The 16,277-nt window shown below is 31.8% G+C and overlaps 1 protein-coding gene across 4 annotated transcripts in view; it reads left to right on the top strand.

Annotated features, from left to right (window-relative positions):
- LOC108564560 (rho guanine nucleotide exchange factor 10-like protein) overlaps positions 1 to 16,277 on the top strand; it is a 183,705-nt gene that overhangs the window by 50,822 nt on the left and 116,606 nt on the right. For 3 of the 4 annotated variants that reach the window (XM_017923655.1, XM_017923644.1, XM_017923649.1), the window contains exons 2-4: positions 1,791 to 2,288; positions 2,839 to 2,886; positions 3,049 to 3,587. In XM_017923655.1, coding sequence (XP_017779144.1) covers positions 1,795 to 2,288; positions 2,839 to 2,886; positions 3,049 to 3,587 — 1,081 coding nt within the window. In that variant the 5' untranslated portion in view covers positions 1,791 to 1,794. The remainder of the gene's footprint in view (positions 1 to 1,790; positions 2,289 to 2,838; positions 2,887 to 3,048; positions 3,588 to 16,277) is intronic. The other variant, XM_017923664.1, reaches the window with a different exon arrangement.

The following is a 16,277-nucleotide window of genomic DNA, read 5'->3' as shown; positions in this document are numbered from 1 at the left end:
ATTCACATAACCACACGCATGCACATCCCAAAACATTATAATTTATTTCAACATAATGATAGCAATAACAATAATCATAAACTCGTCCACTTGTGGCTCTATAAAATATCTAATAGTGTCTCCTCAATGTCTTGTATCGCTTAATTTCATTTTCATCACATATAAAATATGATAGTATTTGTAAATGTGCTGACCTGAATAATTTATTACTGACTACTTCCACCATTAATTAACCTGAAATCCGGATATAGTAGTAACTGTTATTATTCTCGCTTTTCCGAGCTGCATCTTCGAGCTTATCTCCGTTTTTTATTGCGCAATATTAAAATGCAAATGTCTTCAGATCTTGCGAATCTTTGCCTGGTTAAAATTCACTTCCTTACTTCGCCGTTCCTCTCCGGGGAAGGCTTACATTAAAGTAGCTTTATTTTCATTCCACAGTTTTTTTTAAAGTATAATTTGGTTATTTGTAGGTGTTCCGCATTCAGGATTCAACGTTTCTATCTATAAAATTACCTTTTACATCACTCTTACGTTAAACTTAATAAAATGTGGGTACTTTATAAGTTACAAGATAATAGTAACTTAGTAAGGAAAGCTTCCGGATATGACCTAATAACTGGAAATTACTTTAGAGAACTTCCAACAAGAGGTTTCAAATTAATTACAACTATATTCAACTCCTCGTTGCTCGTATTCTCAACCTCAAATTCAAGTAACATAGCTTGTAGTTATTCCAAAATCTACAATACGAAATATAACTTTGTACAAATAAAAAAAATAATGAAATGATTAATTTAATCATGCAAGTGATCATTGTATACCAGAAGTAGGTAAATGCGGCTCTCGGAGCCGCATGTGGCTCTCACAGTTGTGGTTATGTTAGAAACTTATTTCACTAGTAACAAACAAGTTGATACAAAAGGTTGCAGATCCCTTCTATACAATGTAAATGTGAAAATATGCTCATTAAAAAGACTCTTGTTTTATCTTTAATTTTCATATACATAATTATATAATTATCACAAGGATTTTAATAAAAAATAAGATGTAAAATTTAGTATGGCAATAGATGCAAAATTTTCTATTTTGCAACTTATATAATCTTGAAGAGCTGTTTTCAAGTTATTCTATGAAATTCAAAAACTCTATTTGAAGAAATTAAAAATAATTTAAAAAATAAAGAAAGTACTGCATTTTTTATTGCATTGCATAATTTTGATTAAATGAAAAGAATGGAAAAAAACAATTGATCATTCGAAAGGACAGAAACGTACATATTTTGTAGTATTGGATAAAAAATAATTGAAAATTATATGAAAATGGGAAAAACTGAAAGGTTTTGTTATTTGAAATAATAATCTTGTAAATGTTAATACTACAAAGGTTTCTATAAATTAAAACGTAATCCTTTTCGTGGTGCATTCAATTATATTCGTATAGATTTATGCGAGATGAATTTTGGTTTTATTGTATGATACCAGGGGATTAGAGTTGAAAGGGTTTTTGTTTCGTTATGCATGCACAGATACATTTATATGCATTTCCAATAGGCGAGTTTCATACATATATATGTTACTCTCGTTTTTTTTTATATTATTGTACGTTCTACGTGCTCGTTATATTTTCCTGTGTATTGATTTTGTAATCAATTTGAATATGGGCTTCAGAAGTAGTAAGCAGCTTATTATTAGTCCAATAGGAGTCGAATCGATCGTCGGATGCGATGCGATGCAGTGCAATAAAAGCATTATGTGCGTTACGTAATCCCACGGCGTTTTTTGTTTCAGGTAAATGTGGCAGGGATCGCGTCGCGGCCCACGCTCCAAGCATCAGTCAAAATGTGCGATGGACGAGGACAATCAGGATGGAGAGCAGTTCGAGTTAGTGGATCGACGTCGCCTCCATCAGACGGGGACGCCGCCTCCGTCCACAACCCAGATACATCACCATCACCACCATCTTCAGCAGCAATTGCAACTGCAGCAGCAGCAACAGCAACATCAAACACCTTGCATCCATTTCCCGCCGCCACCTAAACATCCTCCGCCCCATTCCGCGCATCAGCATCACTCTCAGCATCATCAACACCATCAGCATCATCATCATCTTCAGCAGCAGACCCATCAAAGGATGGCCGATGATCATATGCTCAGCCTCCCCGGTCCTTCGACTGACTACTCTTACGCGTACTACGAACCCGGTCCTCCGACCCGACACCACAACGTACCCCACAGATACCTAGGAGGGCCAGGAACTTCAAGATCTTACCGCGAAGGTTCTTACAGGTAACCCAATCTTATCCAACATATAGTTATCATAATTTTTGATATTACAATTAATTTCATTTAACTTCTTACAAGTATATTCATGCACACATTACTTGTATTCAAGCACAACCTTAATATCAGCTCTCACCTGCACATATTGTAGATTTTTCATGAAAACATTAAAATTCTTCAACTAACAAAACTTCTACCTAAAATCAATATGAAATAGACAAATTTGAAAAAAAAATTCTTGCCGAATTTATTAAACTAAATGAATATAAATTGCTTCGTTCTATTATCATGTACTGAAATTCTGAATGAAAAGTTTAATCATCGATAAAAGTACAGATTAATAATACAGATTTAAAAAAATCTTTTTTTAATGAATTTAAAAGTAAAATTTGTTGAAAATATTTGCAATTAAAAACGTTGTAGTGTTGTTATTTAATCTTGAAAACCAATTTTTTCAATAAATTTACATCTAATATTTAATAAATTGTATAAGAATAATTGTAGTTTGTTAGCAGTAGAAAATTGTTAGTAACTGTACTTTCTTTTTTACCTTTAGATCGGTTCCACCAGCTTGTCCTCTCGAAGTTTCTTCTAAATCGCTTAGGTAAATGAATGAATGACACGCATCAACAGCACCACGTTTATATCTTTATCTCTCTACCGAACCACTCGCACATTTCACGTCTTCCTTCAGTAAAATAAATCCTCGATATAAAATCTACCAATTAGACCTCATGCATTTATATTTAACATTCTTGTTCCGCAGGAGTAAGCACACTTATCTGACTCGTTACGGGACCGAGGAGAACATCTACGAGGAAATAAGTGAAGTCGCTCGGGCTCGTATGCGCCCAATCCATCAGGAATCGATGATTTCTTTGAACCAAAGCCTCGTCGAAGAGGAACAGAGGAGGGTCCAGCATGGACACCGTCGCGTCCTCGGTGAGCTCAACCTCTCCGTGGAGGCGATGCTCATGCCTTCGAGTTCGCGCGAAGGCAGCGACGATACCGAGACAGAGGTTGACGATCAACTCGCAGATCTGCTCACCGTCGGCCCCACAGACGATCTCTTATCCCCGGTACCATTAGTGGACTTGGACAGTGGTTTCAGTGGTAGTTCTAGTGGTGCTAGTTACAGAAGTGCAGCAGGCAGTTTGCGACGTGGTCCAGAAAAAAACAGGATTCAAACCCAGAAGGTGCAGCAGCCTCAGCCGGCGGAAACTCCGAGCAAGAGCTTCTGGAGCCGCAAAGCTTGGAGGAAACTAGGTTTCTCCAGCACCAGTCTCAACAAGAGCAAAGAAAAAGGTAAGATCCAATGAGTAGAAACGCTTATAATTTCTTTGGATTAATCACTAAAACCATTCCAGACGCAACCTAAAGATGAAAGAAACCTGTACAAGACGGATCTCCCCTAACACTCCTCCTCTTTCACAAAGACGGAATAAACGACGCACGGACCCAAAAACTTGACACGCACACTCTGACATTGACTCCATTTACAAACAAAAAAAAAGAGATAAAATCCTGTAGATCGTGTAGCTTAATTATTTATTATAATTTATTAAAACGATTATTTATTAACGAACCATTTTCTTTATTATTATTATTTTCTTATTTCTATATATACTTGTATGAAGTGATGAGCTGCTATTCGCGCATCTATATTTTTCATTTATTAACTCTCCCTCGAAATTCAATTAAATTTATTTTGCGAAACTATAGCAACGCATCACTTGTATATATCTATATTAACACGTACATTCTAAGTCAGATGCATCTTTATAAAGATTAGGATAAAATTTATGTATAAAAAAAAACAAATATATATATATGAAAATTGTAACTTCTGTTGATTATTTATTTAGTTGTAATAAATTATAATATTGAATCACACTGTGTTCTTTATTATTTTGTAACGCCAGAATTCTATGGACCCTCAACGCCCAAGGCAACGTGAGCTCACGATTAGTAACTTATCCAAGTCCTTGATCATTCTTTAATTTATAATTTCTTGTACAGGTTTCTCAATCGTTCCTCCTATTGTTACAAAAAACTAACTCGCTTATTCATTCATTGAAACTAATATATACTAAAAAATAGTAATGAGCATTAATTTTGTTATTAATAATTAATTTATTGTTAACAAATGTTAATAGGAACATTTATCAAACATCAGTCAACATTTAATACTTTGCAAATATGTTATTTTTAATACGAAAATATGTAATTGGGGGAGATTTGGCGAATATTAAACGGCGCCTAAGTTGGACCACTATTGTAGTTTCACCGTTTTAAGTAATTTGCACACATACGTTGGTATTGCAGGTAATGTTGACTTATCCTCGTGAATGTAGTTAGTGAGCAGTTATTGTCTTCAATAAATTAATGAAATAATAGTCCCAAGGTTGTCTTAAAGTAAGTAGGAAAATTTGTCATTATAAGTACTGTTCTTTTTTTAGATGCAAGTTGCTATAGTAGTTTTAATACTTTAGTTCAAAATTTAGTGAAATATTTTCAAATATTTAGAAAAGTTGCCTAATTTGTTTAATTCGCGAAAAAATCTAGAATTACAATACTAAAAATTTAAATTGAAATGCACTGGAATGAAGAATAAAAACGAAGACTATTCTATGAAATTGTATTTTATATGTAGAAGCTATAGAATTTTCATGTAATCATGGTAATAGCAGTAGCAAAGTTGGGGTGTATCAATGCACTGACTTGTTGCCATTAGGTCTAATACCATGCTGCACATTAGACTAATTAGAAGTTAAGTCAATTGAACTCGGTAGTTGGAGATAACTACCGCCGGTAACCACACCGAAGGTTGCAATCAGAGACGAAACGATGAACTTTGTTGGCGATCCATCACCTCCTTTTAATTATCGACGATTATGCAACATTAAAATTGATTCACGTTAGATATTAATTCACTGATTACCGCGTTTAATTGCGCATCCAGATGATTTGTGCGACGTTTTTATTGCATCTAATTGAAAGCCAGGCTAATGCACGACATAAATAATCCTTTGCATCTCCACCACCGAGTTATAAGTTCTTCTCTGCTTCCACATGAGCGCACTCTTTTTGCCTTCTTCGTCCTTATTCCTGTTCCATCTTTATTTGCCTACTTTTTCTTCTTCCTCTTTTTTTTTCGTCTTGTTTTTCAACACACACAATTGAATTGTTATCGCGCTAATGGGCCGAGTTACTTTGTCGCGGGACACGGAATGCGGTTATTTTGCACTCCGGCTAAGAGGATTCAGCAAATAAAGCGCAAAACAAGCTTTATTATTATTATTATGATTGCTATCGTTGCTTCGAAAGCAGTCCTTTTCGTCCTTTGCACGCACGGAGCGAGCGAACGAACGTTTGCGGAGATGCACATCGAGATGTGGAAGGTCGTAGGGATTATTCGCATGCACGAGCTGCCTCTCTCACTTATTCACGCTATAATTAATTAATTAAAATGCCTTCCATAGATAACAGGTGATAGATGCGTGCGTCGTCCGAGTGTCGCCTTTTATCTATCACGTATATATAGATTTTTCACATGCAACAAGTAAGTAAGTGAGTGTCCGTCGTCTTCCTACTACTTCTTTTCTTCAAGGCCCTAACGAGCTCAAGAAGTTGCACACTCTGCGGCCGAGGAGTCCCATTAGTTAGGCCATTCATACCCAAGAAAGTTGGATTACTTGTCTTTCAACAAAATAAAATAAAAAAAATGTAGAAAACAAATAAAAATAATGAACACCTTCAGACGTTTCTACAAATTTTAAGTACGTGTTTTTATTCTTTCTCCACATGTGAATAAAAAAGATGCTTTTATTTTTAAAGTATTCACAGTGTTCTTCAAACTCACAAAACTGTTAAAATTATTTGTTTCATACCATCATGGATAATGGAAAAGGTCATATAATGAAAAAAAAATGTAAAATAATTTCTAAAAGTTGTTTATTAACTATTCGAGAACGTTTAGTTTCATTTTATTAAAAACAAATACTTTCTTTTTCTCACAAACTCACAAAACTGTTAAAATTATTTGTTTCATACCATCATGGATAATGGAAAAGGTCATACAAAGAAAAAAAAATTGTAAAATAATTTCTAAAAGTTGTTTATTAACTATTCGAGAACGTTTTGTTTCATTTTATTAAAAAAAATACTTTCTTTTTCGAAATATGAAATATTTATATAAAATAGTGTAAAGTATACTATTATAAAGCAGAAGCAATTTTGAAACTTACTGGATTTTGTATCCAAATTTCCTGAGAAATTTCAATAAACAATATTTATACCATCCTTCTAAATTCAATTTTATAAAAAAAAACAGTTAAAGGCTAAATTTATATAATGACTTCAATAAATAAGTATTGGAAAATTGTTAACTAAATAATTGTAATTTAAAATAATAACTGTGAAACAGTTTATTTAAAAAGAAAACATTGTAAAAGTGGAAATAAACAATAATGAATTATTTGATAATACATGTTTTTTAATTTATTTTTTTTATATAAACTTTTAACTTTCTTTAAGTTCTAAAATTAATATTATAACGTTAAATCTGCTATTTTAAGTCTCATCTGAAAATAAATTAGAATAAATAATACTAATCCATGTAAAATCTTTAAGAATTGTTAGTCATAATATTTCCAATACCATTTATTTTCTTTAACTAGTTTATAACATGGTGGGCTGATAAAATAATTGAATTCGAAAACGTATCTTGTAATCCTGGTCTGGCGCTTGATCACATGCATACAGAGGAGGGAGAGTGCGGTGCACTGCATAATGCGTTGCAAAATGCGCCATGTTCGTGGATTGTGACATAGCCTTCGAAATTACGTATGCCTCGCATAAAGTCCGCGGCCCCAATACATCAACCCCTTGCTTAATAGGCTCGTTTACTTTCCATATGTGTATTTTCTAGCTGTGTTCTTTTTCATTTATGTTCACCGCACACGGACTGCAGACAGGACGTATATATTTTATACTGGACAAGTATTATATTTTATATAAAACATAACAACAACAAAAAAAAAAGAAAATTACAATCTAAATGCAATTTAATTATTTATTTGATTATATGTTAAAATATAATTAAATTTATAGATTAACTCTAAAGTCTAATATTTTATGCATTTCTGCACAAATTTTGATAAATCATTTGTTACATTACAGTGATTATTTAGATCAGTGAACTTAGTAATGTAAATACGTTTTTTTTTGCTACTAATATAATAATAACAGTTTGATCGATTAAACTTAATTTAAATTACAAAACTATATTTGGTGATTAATTTTATCAAATTTTAATTAAATTTTCTTAATAATTTAAATAAATATTCAAACCAATTAATACAAACTTCTATAATGATATTAATACAAATATAACATTAAACTATAAAAATACTTCGCATAGTGCTGGTAATGTGTAGCACTTTATGAAACAGGACTAATCGAGAACTTTAAAATCGATTTGACTTGACGTTGACGTTGATTTTGTCTACTATACTTTTTAGAATTTATTTTTATTTTGCTCAATTAAAATTGAATCCGTACTAATCGAAGAAGTTGAATTATTCAATCAATTATAAAGTTTATTTAGAAACTGTCATAGAAAATTCAATTAATGTGGATACTTTGTTTAAAATCGAATAGTTTGAACTGACTGTTAAAATCGGACTAATTGAGGAACTAAATAAACTAGAACTAAACCGCACAAAATTAGATTTGTTTATAAACACGAAGAAAATTAATATTAAATTTGTTCTAATCGAAGCCGTACTATGTGAGGTATTGATGTATTAAATAAAGTATGATTATCAATAAAAATGGATGTTGATTGAAGATGGAAAGATGTTGAATCAACTATGGATCAAGTTTTGTTAGAAAATATAGTAGACAATACACATTTTCTTTGAAATGAATACAGGAATACCTCGCATAGTGCGGCTAATCGTTTACGCTAATAATGTTTGAAACCGGACTAATTGAGGAACTAAATAACATAGTAATAAACCGTAGAAAAAGACTTGACAGTAAAAAGGGAAAAATAACGATTATTTTTTTATGTACAAAAAATATTTTTCGGTATTAATTATTATAATTTATTTCTATTTTGCTCAATTAAAATTTAATATGTTTTGAAATTTTCAAATCGAAATACAGCTTCGAATCAGAGCTACAAAAGTTTGAACTTTATTTTATTTAGAAATTAACAAATATTAATTTATCTGTTGTATAACAAATATATAGTAAAAGTATATAATAAGAGTATTGATAATAATAGCAATAAAATATATATGGTGATATGAAATGGATTATATAATCAATTACATTACAAGTTTGTAACAAAATGTAGTGGAAAATCGATGAATCTGGTCATTACAATGATATTGTCCACTTGAGTAGATCCAGAAGTTTAGAGTAATACGTAGGACGATCGTTGTAAATCCTAAGAGCATTAAATTTAGTCATTTTAACGAGGCCATAAGCGAACACCACCACGAGGACTTCTCTTCTCTCCACTCCGCTTCACATACGAACGAATACGTAGATGTGTGCTCTCGTCTCTCGTTTTCTATGAATAAATTGAATCCGAGACGAGCAGAAGGAGGAGGTGGAGGATATACACTTGAGACACAATCCCACAAGTGCCACAGATACTTACAAACGGATATATGTTAATCAAAAATAAATATTATCCTTCTCCTTCGTTCTCCACGCTATGACGAGTTCGTTTTTTTTTTGTATTCCTCTTCTGTTAACACAGCCCCCGTCTCACTTCTTATTTACATGTTGATATGTGGTGTGGCTGCTTTCATTAGGCCTACGCAAATATTGCTCACCGCAGTTACCTTTTCCCCACATCCTGCATATTTTTGTTAGCTTTTTATGTGAGCTAACGATAAATTCGGTCCCCCCTAAAAAAAATGTGTCCCCAATGTTTGCACGTGTATTTTTTTGCTGCTGCTTCTGCAGAGGGAGGATTTTTATACTTTGATTAAACCCGCGGGGAGTGGAAAAATCGTCGAAAGATAACCAGACAGAAGACACGGTTTGCAAATCCTATGCAAATGTTGCGTTTTAGCATATCAATAAGTCCGTCGTTGTCGTTTCAAAATAAATCTCCCGTGAATGTTTGTTAAAACCGAAAGATATAACAAATTCAGGATTTCTGATGAATTTCGCTTGGAGTTTGGCGGCGGCGTTAAAAGTTAATAAATTTACTCGAGGAGAGAGTAGGAGAGCACGGTTTTTAGTTGGTAATTTATTTATTTCCGGATTACGAGACCCGCAGGCGGATCGTTTTAATCTGACCAACTGCATGCAATTTGCGGACACCGAGATTACAGTCTTTTTTTTTACTTGGTTGTTTTGGTTGATGAGGATGCTCCGGCTTCAAGGATTCTACGAAGCTTTGTAATTGCATTTTAACATATATGGTTATATCCCATATTGGTACATAACGAAATTGTGGTGGAAAATTTTGGATTACTAAGAAATGGATTCAATTATCTTTCAGTGTTATTTTTAATTAGTTCTCTTCAAAATTTTGAAAAATAATCATCTCATTAAAAAAGTAATATCTTTCTAGAGGGAGACATAGGATTTCTAACGAATATGTAATATTGAAAGTTACGTAATCAAATTTCCATCGTTATTGAAGAAATATAAATAATCAGAATTTCATAGTTTCGTTGAAAATAGAAAAAGAAAAATATAGTTTTATTCAATCAAATTTTATTCAATTTTATACAAAGAACAAACAAAAAAATCGCCACATTCAAGGAAAACATTTTATTAGAAATAACCGAAAAATCTACATATTTAGCTAAATGTTATTCTAAACGTTATGTAATAAAAGAGTTTTCTATCACAGTTTTCTTTAAAATCTAGGAAATCCTTAAATGGACAATGAAAAGTTGCCTTAATGGTGACTGAATATTTCATATTTTTTCTAATATATCAACAATAATGAATTCAGATCAAGGCCACATTAAAGTTGTCGTAGACCCTAGGTATCAATTAATTAGACCAATACAGGGGAGGGAAGAAATGTTTTAGATGATTTCTAGTTTCAATATGTCTTGTGAGTCTCAAAAAGACACGTGGGCCCCAAAAAACTCCTGGAACACAGCACCTATTATATCTAAATGATAAGACATTTTACAAAGAGACTTAAACGGTCNGATGTATAAGATGTAAATGTATAAGAGACTTAGACGATTTGAATTAAACTGAAAATTAATGAAATACTGAAGGTGTCTATAAATAAAGGCGTATGATTGTCGGAATGCAAAATCCTTATCTACCTCAAGAGTTAATAATTGAGCCGTCGCTGATAATTTATGCAAACGTGCATGTATTTAGAAATGTATATGTATTTAGCAAATGCAAATGAGCACCGTAATTGACTGTCAAGTTTAATGCGTACAAGCTTATTGTTGAATATAAAGTAGCAGCGCGCCTGGATTCGATCAAATTTAACATAACTATTCGACTGTAAAATTGAAGCGCACACAGAATATGCACCGTAACCGGTCAATAATTTCGAAATTACAAATTTTACGGAATAATAATTTCCAATCATCGAATTCATGCGAAATAGAAACAAAACAAAACAAAAAAAAAATGTCTCGTTGTGCATGTTTAATTGAGTCATAATATCAGTGTGAATTCAACAATAATAATACTAATAATGGCAAGCAATAAACTGGATTTCGAAGGTATGTTAAACTAATTAAGCTAGGAAATGAACACCGCCGATCCTGCAACGCGTCTTTGCGCAGTATGTAAAGCCTGTAATAAATGCGCCAAGGGGATTCCCCCTGTGGTGATATGCAAACATGTTTACACTGCGCATTAATTATTACGTAGATATTGCATGCCATTAAGTTCTGTTCCACCACTGTTCCAGGGGTGGCCAACTTAATTTACGATGCAATCTTTCTAATATTAATAATGAGAGTGGTACTGTCAGATTTCACAATATTTATTATATAGCAATCAAAATAATAATTTATATTTTTGAAATATATTTAAATGAAATTTTAAAATATAAGGTTATTTAAGTTAATTGTAGTATTTTGCGTTATTTAATGATACAACTTTTTTGTTTCTATATAAAGAACATTAGGACTTCTTTGATAATTGTATAACAATATTTTCACGGCTTTTTTCTATTATCAAGGAAACTGTTTACGCAATGAAGTGATAAGTAATTTTGTATTGAAATGTGTTTTCATAATTATTAGAAAATTTTGTTAGTTTCTGTAGTATTATAATAAAAATATAAAACTTTTAATTTTTTGTCATTATTTAATGAAGGGCATTTGAATACTTGCCATTTTGTATATTAATAATTATAAAATGGTAAGTAACTGATGATGATATAACGCGGTCTACTAGAAGCTTAAATTTACCAGTTTATGATGTGAAAGTAACTTATTTATTATATGTTATTGTAGTATTTTAGTTTATTTCTTATTGTTAAGATTTATCATCAATAAGTCTATATAAAAAAAATAAAAGATACTGTCGGGATTGTGTTTGTCGGGAATTTGATTGTTGAGATTTCGATATAGACCCGTAATTCACGTATTCTTTGACAAATTTGTAAAAAAAGTAAGTAAACCTTTGTTGACAGAGATTTTCAGAAAGGTCGTATTTTTTACTCTCAAAAGTGAAACTGCTGTGTTGATGTTGCTTATTTTGATAACATGACTGAAGCCTCTACAGAAATAACGTCAAAGTTTGATCAAAAACAAAGATTCATAACTGAGATTCATAACGGAGATGAAAGCTCCGTCTGAATAACTAGTGGCGTCTCGTTAAGAACAATTTTGCATAAACATAATCTACTGTGTAACGTGATAAGGCAAATATATCCGCCATTCGTCCGCAAAATACTATAATAGGACATATTTCACAAAATTTCTTCGTTAGCGAAACTTTATTTTCAGAAGTAAACATTATCAAGAACCTTCGTTATCAAAGGTAACGTTAATGGAGTTATAACTTTATAAATATTTTAAATTTCATTTATGGGAAATAACCAACTATTATTAACAAGGCTCATATCCTTTTTAAATTCCAGTTAACATTCAATTTTACCTATATTTTGCAATTGCATTATATATTGAATCGTTACAAAAGATTCAAAAACGTTACATTTTTTTGTACAATATATTGTAATTGGTTTTGAATCGATTGTATTTTATACTTACGGAAGATCCAAAGATACGGGATTGAGAATGATAATAGGTCTATAATGAAATTCGGTGTAAGCGTGCAATTTGCGTTAATGCATTCGACCATTGTAATCGTAATCAAAGCGATTTCCAAAGGCAGAGAGGCCGACCCACGCATCTATTTTTATTGTCCATTAGTCCCATTAATTATTCTCTTCAAATGCAGACAAATTAGTGTGTTCGGACGATTCCGCCACTCCACACAGGATAGTCTCTCCAATAAAAAAAGAAACTATCATCATCCATGGGTGGTATAAAAGCTCATTTTTATCGCATCTTGGAAATATTCTACTTTTTTTTTGTCCTTATCTAAAGAGCCCTCTTAAAACGCCGTTCCCTCGAATTATCCTCTTGCCGTTATTACCGAAATCCCCATTTTTTCCTCCACCCTCGTTCAACGTCATTCAGTTTTAGCCCGGACAAGCCGTTACGCACTTAATTTGTGCGCCTATTTTATCCTCTTTTTTCTCTACAGATCGATGGACAAACACACAGTAAAACGTACAGTGGAACTCTGGTAGAGACGCATCAATTAAATTAATTGGGAATGTTATGGGAAGTCGCGCGACTACTCTAATTGATTACACACAAACATATATATTATAACAAATAAATAATCTTTTAATTTATGTAAGCATCATTTAAATACCAATTAAATTTAATCTCTCCATCGAAAAGTTTTAATTTAAATGTTAAATAACCCTTTAAAAAAACATTCAAGTCGCGTTGCTTCTTTTTCTTTGATTTATTCAAGAATATTTTACTTTTTATACGTCTCCAGTGCGAATTATAATTTAAAAGAATAAATTAAAAAGAGATTTTCAACAAGAATATGAACATAAATGTTTTCAATTTTTCCTCAGAAAATTGTATTATTTTTTCGAAAACAAGACTTTACGTGTAAAATCAAAAATGTTTAATGCATTTTTCAGTAATTTAAAACAAGATTCTCACATTCGGACTAAATGATTAAAATATAGAAAAAATAAATTTATGTTAAATTTTTGAGCTGTGCATCAATTTGATTTGTAAAGGGAGCTCAAAAAAAAACCAGCTCGAATTTAAACCAATTTGCAACCGGAATGTTACGAGTTCATTTCTTTAAATGTCGCCGTTCAATCAGGACTAGAGGTAGGTGGAATGAACAGAGCAAGAAGAAGTGAAGATGAAATGTGAAGATTGAGAAGGAGAGAGAGAGAGAAAAGGAACGTATAATGAAATCTTTGCCCTTTGGTGTGTGGGCTGGATTTATTGCGAGCATATTTTCTGTGCTCCAGATAATAATGGGATGAACTACATTGTGTAATAGATTAACCGATTTATTTTTCTTATACTGGTATAATCTGAAGTAAAAAAAACTAAATCATATTTCGTTTTATATAAAACAAATTGAAATTGTGAACAAATCTTGTGATGATGGATAAAACTTGTAAAGTCTTTGAAAATTCCTGAAATGTAACAGTAAACTCGCGGTTGTAAAATGAAATAGTAAAAGAGAAAGCATTCTATGTTTTCTTGAAGTTATTTATGACCTCAGAGCAATTGCGTGTCGATCTCTCTTGAATCATTCATTTATCGAAGCAAAATTAGTTTGAAAACTCGTGTTTCGAAAACGATTCGGAACAATCCCGATGGATGGATGGATATAGTTAGCGAATCAAGCACACAACCGGTTTCCAATCGGTTTTCGAAATAAACTTCTGTGCGGTGACATGCCGAACGTTTCGTTGTAATTAATGGGACCATGGGCGCATTATCATTCTAACAAACTTATCACTAATTAATCGGAGCCTTTCAGTTTAAATGTTTGTTTCGTGGTTGTAGCAAGTGTGTAAATAAACGTTAATTGAGTTAATTCGAGTTAGATATGTTTGATAATTTTTAGGAAAAGTGAACTTATGTTTTTGTTCAGTGAAAGAATGTTTCAATTCAATTTAAAATTCTAATAAATATGTGATATTTTTTAATCAATATTTTGTACAAAATATCAATCTAATTTAAAAACTATTCAAAAATAGCCTTTCTGCTGACTTTCCTAACTTTTCCTAATGTTTTTGATGCATGATTTCAACTACAAGTGATCATTAAGTTGGCAGTAACCGTTTTAATAACAAAACAAATAGTACAGCTATTGACCATAGGTCTTTCTCCCAAAGTATTATAAATATCCTAACTTTTCCTAAAGTTTTTGATGCATGCTTCAACTACAAGTGATCATTTAGTTGGCAGTAACCGTTTTAATATCAAAATAAATAGTACAGCTATTGACCATAGGTCTTTCTACCAAAATATTGTAAATATCCTAACTTTGCCTAATGATTTTGATGCATACTTTCAACTACAATTGATCTTGTAGTTGGCAATAAACGTTTTAATACCATAACAAATAGTTGAGCTATTGACCATAGGTCTTTATGCCCAAAATATTGTAAATATCCTAACTTTGCTTAATATTTTAGGTGCATGCTTTCAACTACAATTGATCCTGTAGTTGGCAGTAATCGTTTTAATACCAAAACAAATAGGTCAACTATTAACTATAGGTCTTACTGGACAATATATTGTAAATACCCAAACTTTGTTTAATGTTTTTGATGCATACTTTCAACTGATCATATAGTTGACAGTAACAATTTTAATACATCAACAAGTAGTTCATCTATTGATCATGGGTCTTTAAGGCTAAAATATTGTAAGTATACTAACTTTGCCTAATGTTTTTGATGCATACTTTCGACTACAATTGATCATGTAGTTGATAATAACCTCTTTAATACAACAGCAAATAGTTTAGCTATTGACCATAGGTCAATATTAATAGGTTTATATCATAAATTGTGAGTGCGTCTTATACTAAACATACGGTAAATAAAAACACATTGAAATTAACGAAAGTATAAAATTTAATTACCATATTTTTCGGACCATAAGACGATCTTTGTTTAGATATATAAATCAAATTATAATTAATGTGTTTGTTGTAATCTTTTATATAATATTTTTCTAAAAAATATATGTCATAAATTTTGTGTTCGTCTTATAGACCGGTATATCTTAATAATGCGAAATATAAAATGCATAGAAAATAATATAAATTTTAAATTTTACACGTGAAAAATCTTGTTTTTCCCTGAAAACGTACATCCTGTAAGGCAGGATCTGTTTCTCATATATATCTCCACTACAATAGTGCTTCCGTTTTTGTTATTTCGTCCTCTTCTCGCTTTTCTCTCTCGTGTATGTGTGTGTGTGTGTATGTTTTTCTTGGAATATAATTTATTGTCTTCCCTATCTAAATATATTTCCTTTTTGTCAGAATAATTTTTCAGACCCTTTCATATTCCTTCTCGGCCTTTATTTCCCTTTCAGTTTCCTCGTTTAGCAAGGAGATAAAACAAAATCTATTGTAATACATCATACTCGAAGAAACACTGGAAAGAGCATGTCCGACGCACACGAAAATATTAGCAGTTCTCTCACATCCGACGTCTCCATTCATCTGATCTTCCCCGAAAAGCAAGAGTTTTATTCAAATCCAAAGCAGCAATTCAAATTATAATAGAATGGAAACGATTTACACCGAAATCAATAGCAAAAATCGTGATGTTCTTTTCATCATTCAAAGTCTAGTGAATAAATTCCACAAATTTGCATTTTGTATAAAAAGTTCGTCAAAGTAATCTGAAGAAAAAAGTGCATAAAGTTCAATTAGTTTAATTAATAACGAAGGATTTAATTA

The sequence above is a fragment of the Nicrophorus vespilloides genome, unplaced genomic scaffold (assembly GCF_001412225.1).
Source record: "Nicrophorus vespilloides isolate i.1.1-1 unplaced genomic scaffold, Nicve_v1.0, whole genome shotgun sequence".
NCBI classification, from domain to species: Eukaryota; Metazoa; Arthropoda; class Insecta; order Coleoptera; family Silphidae; genus Nicrophorus; species Nicrophorus vespilloides.
The sequence above is the reverse complement of the archived record's forward strand: the minus strand, read 5'-3'. Positions and strand labels throughout refer to the sequence as shown.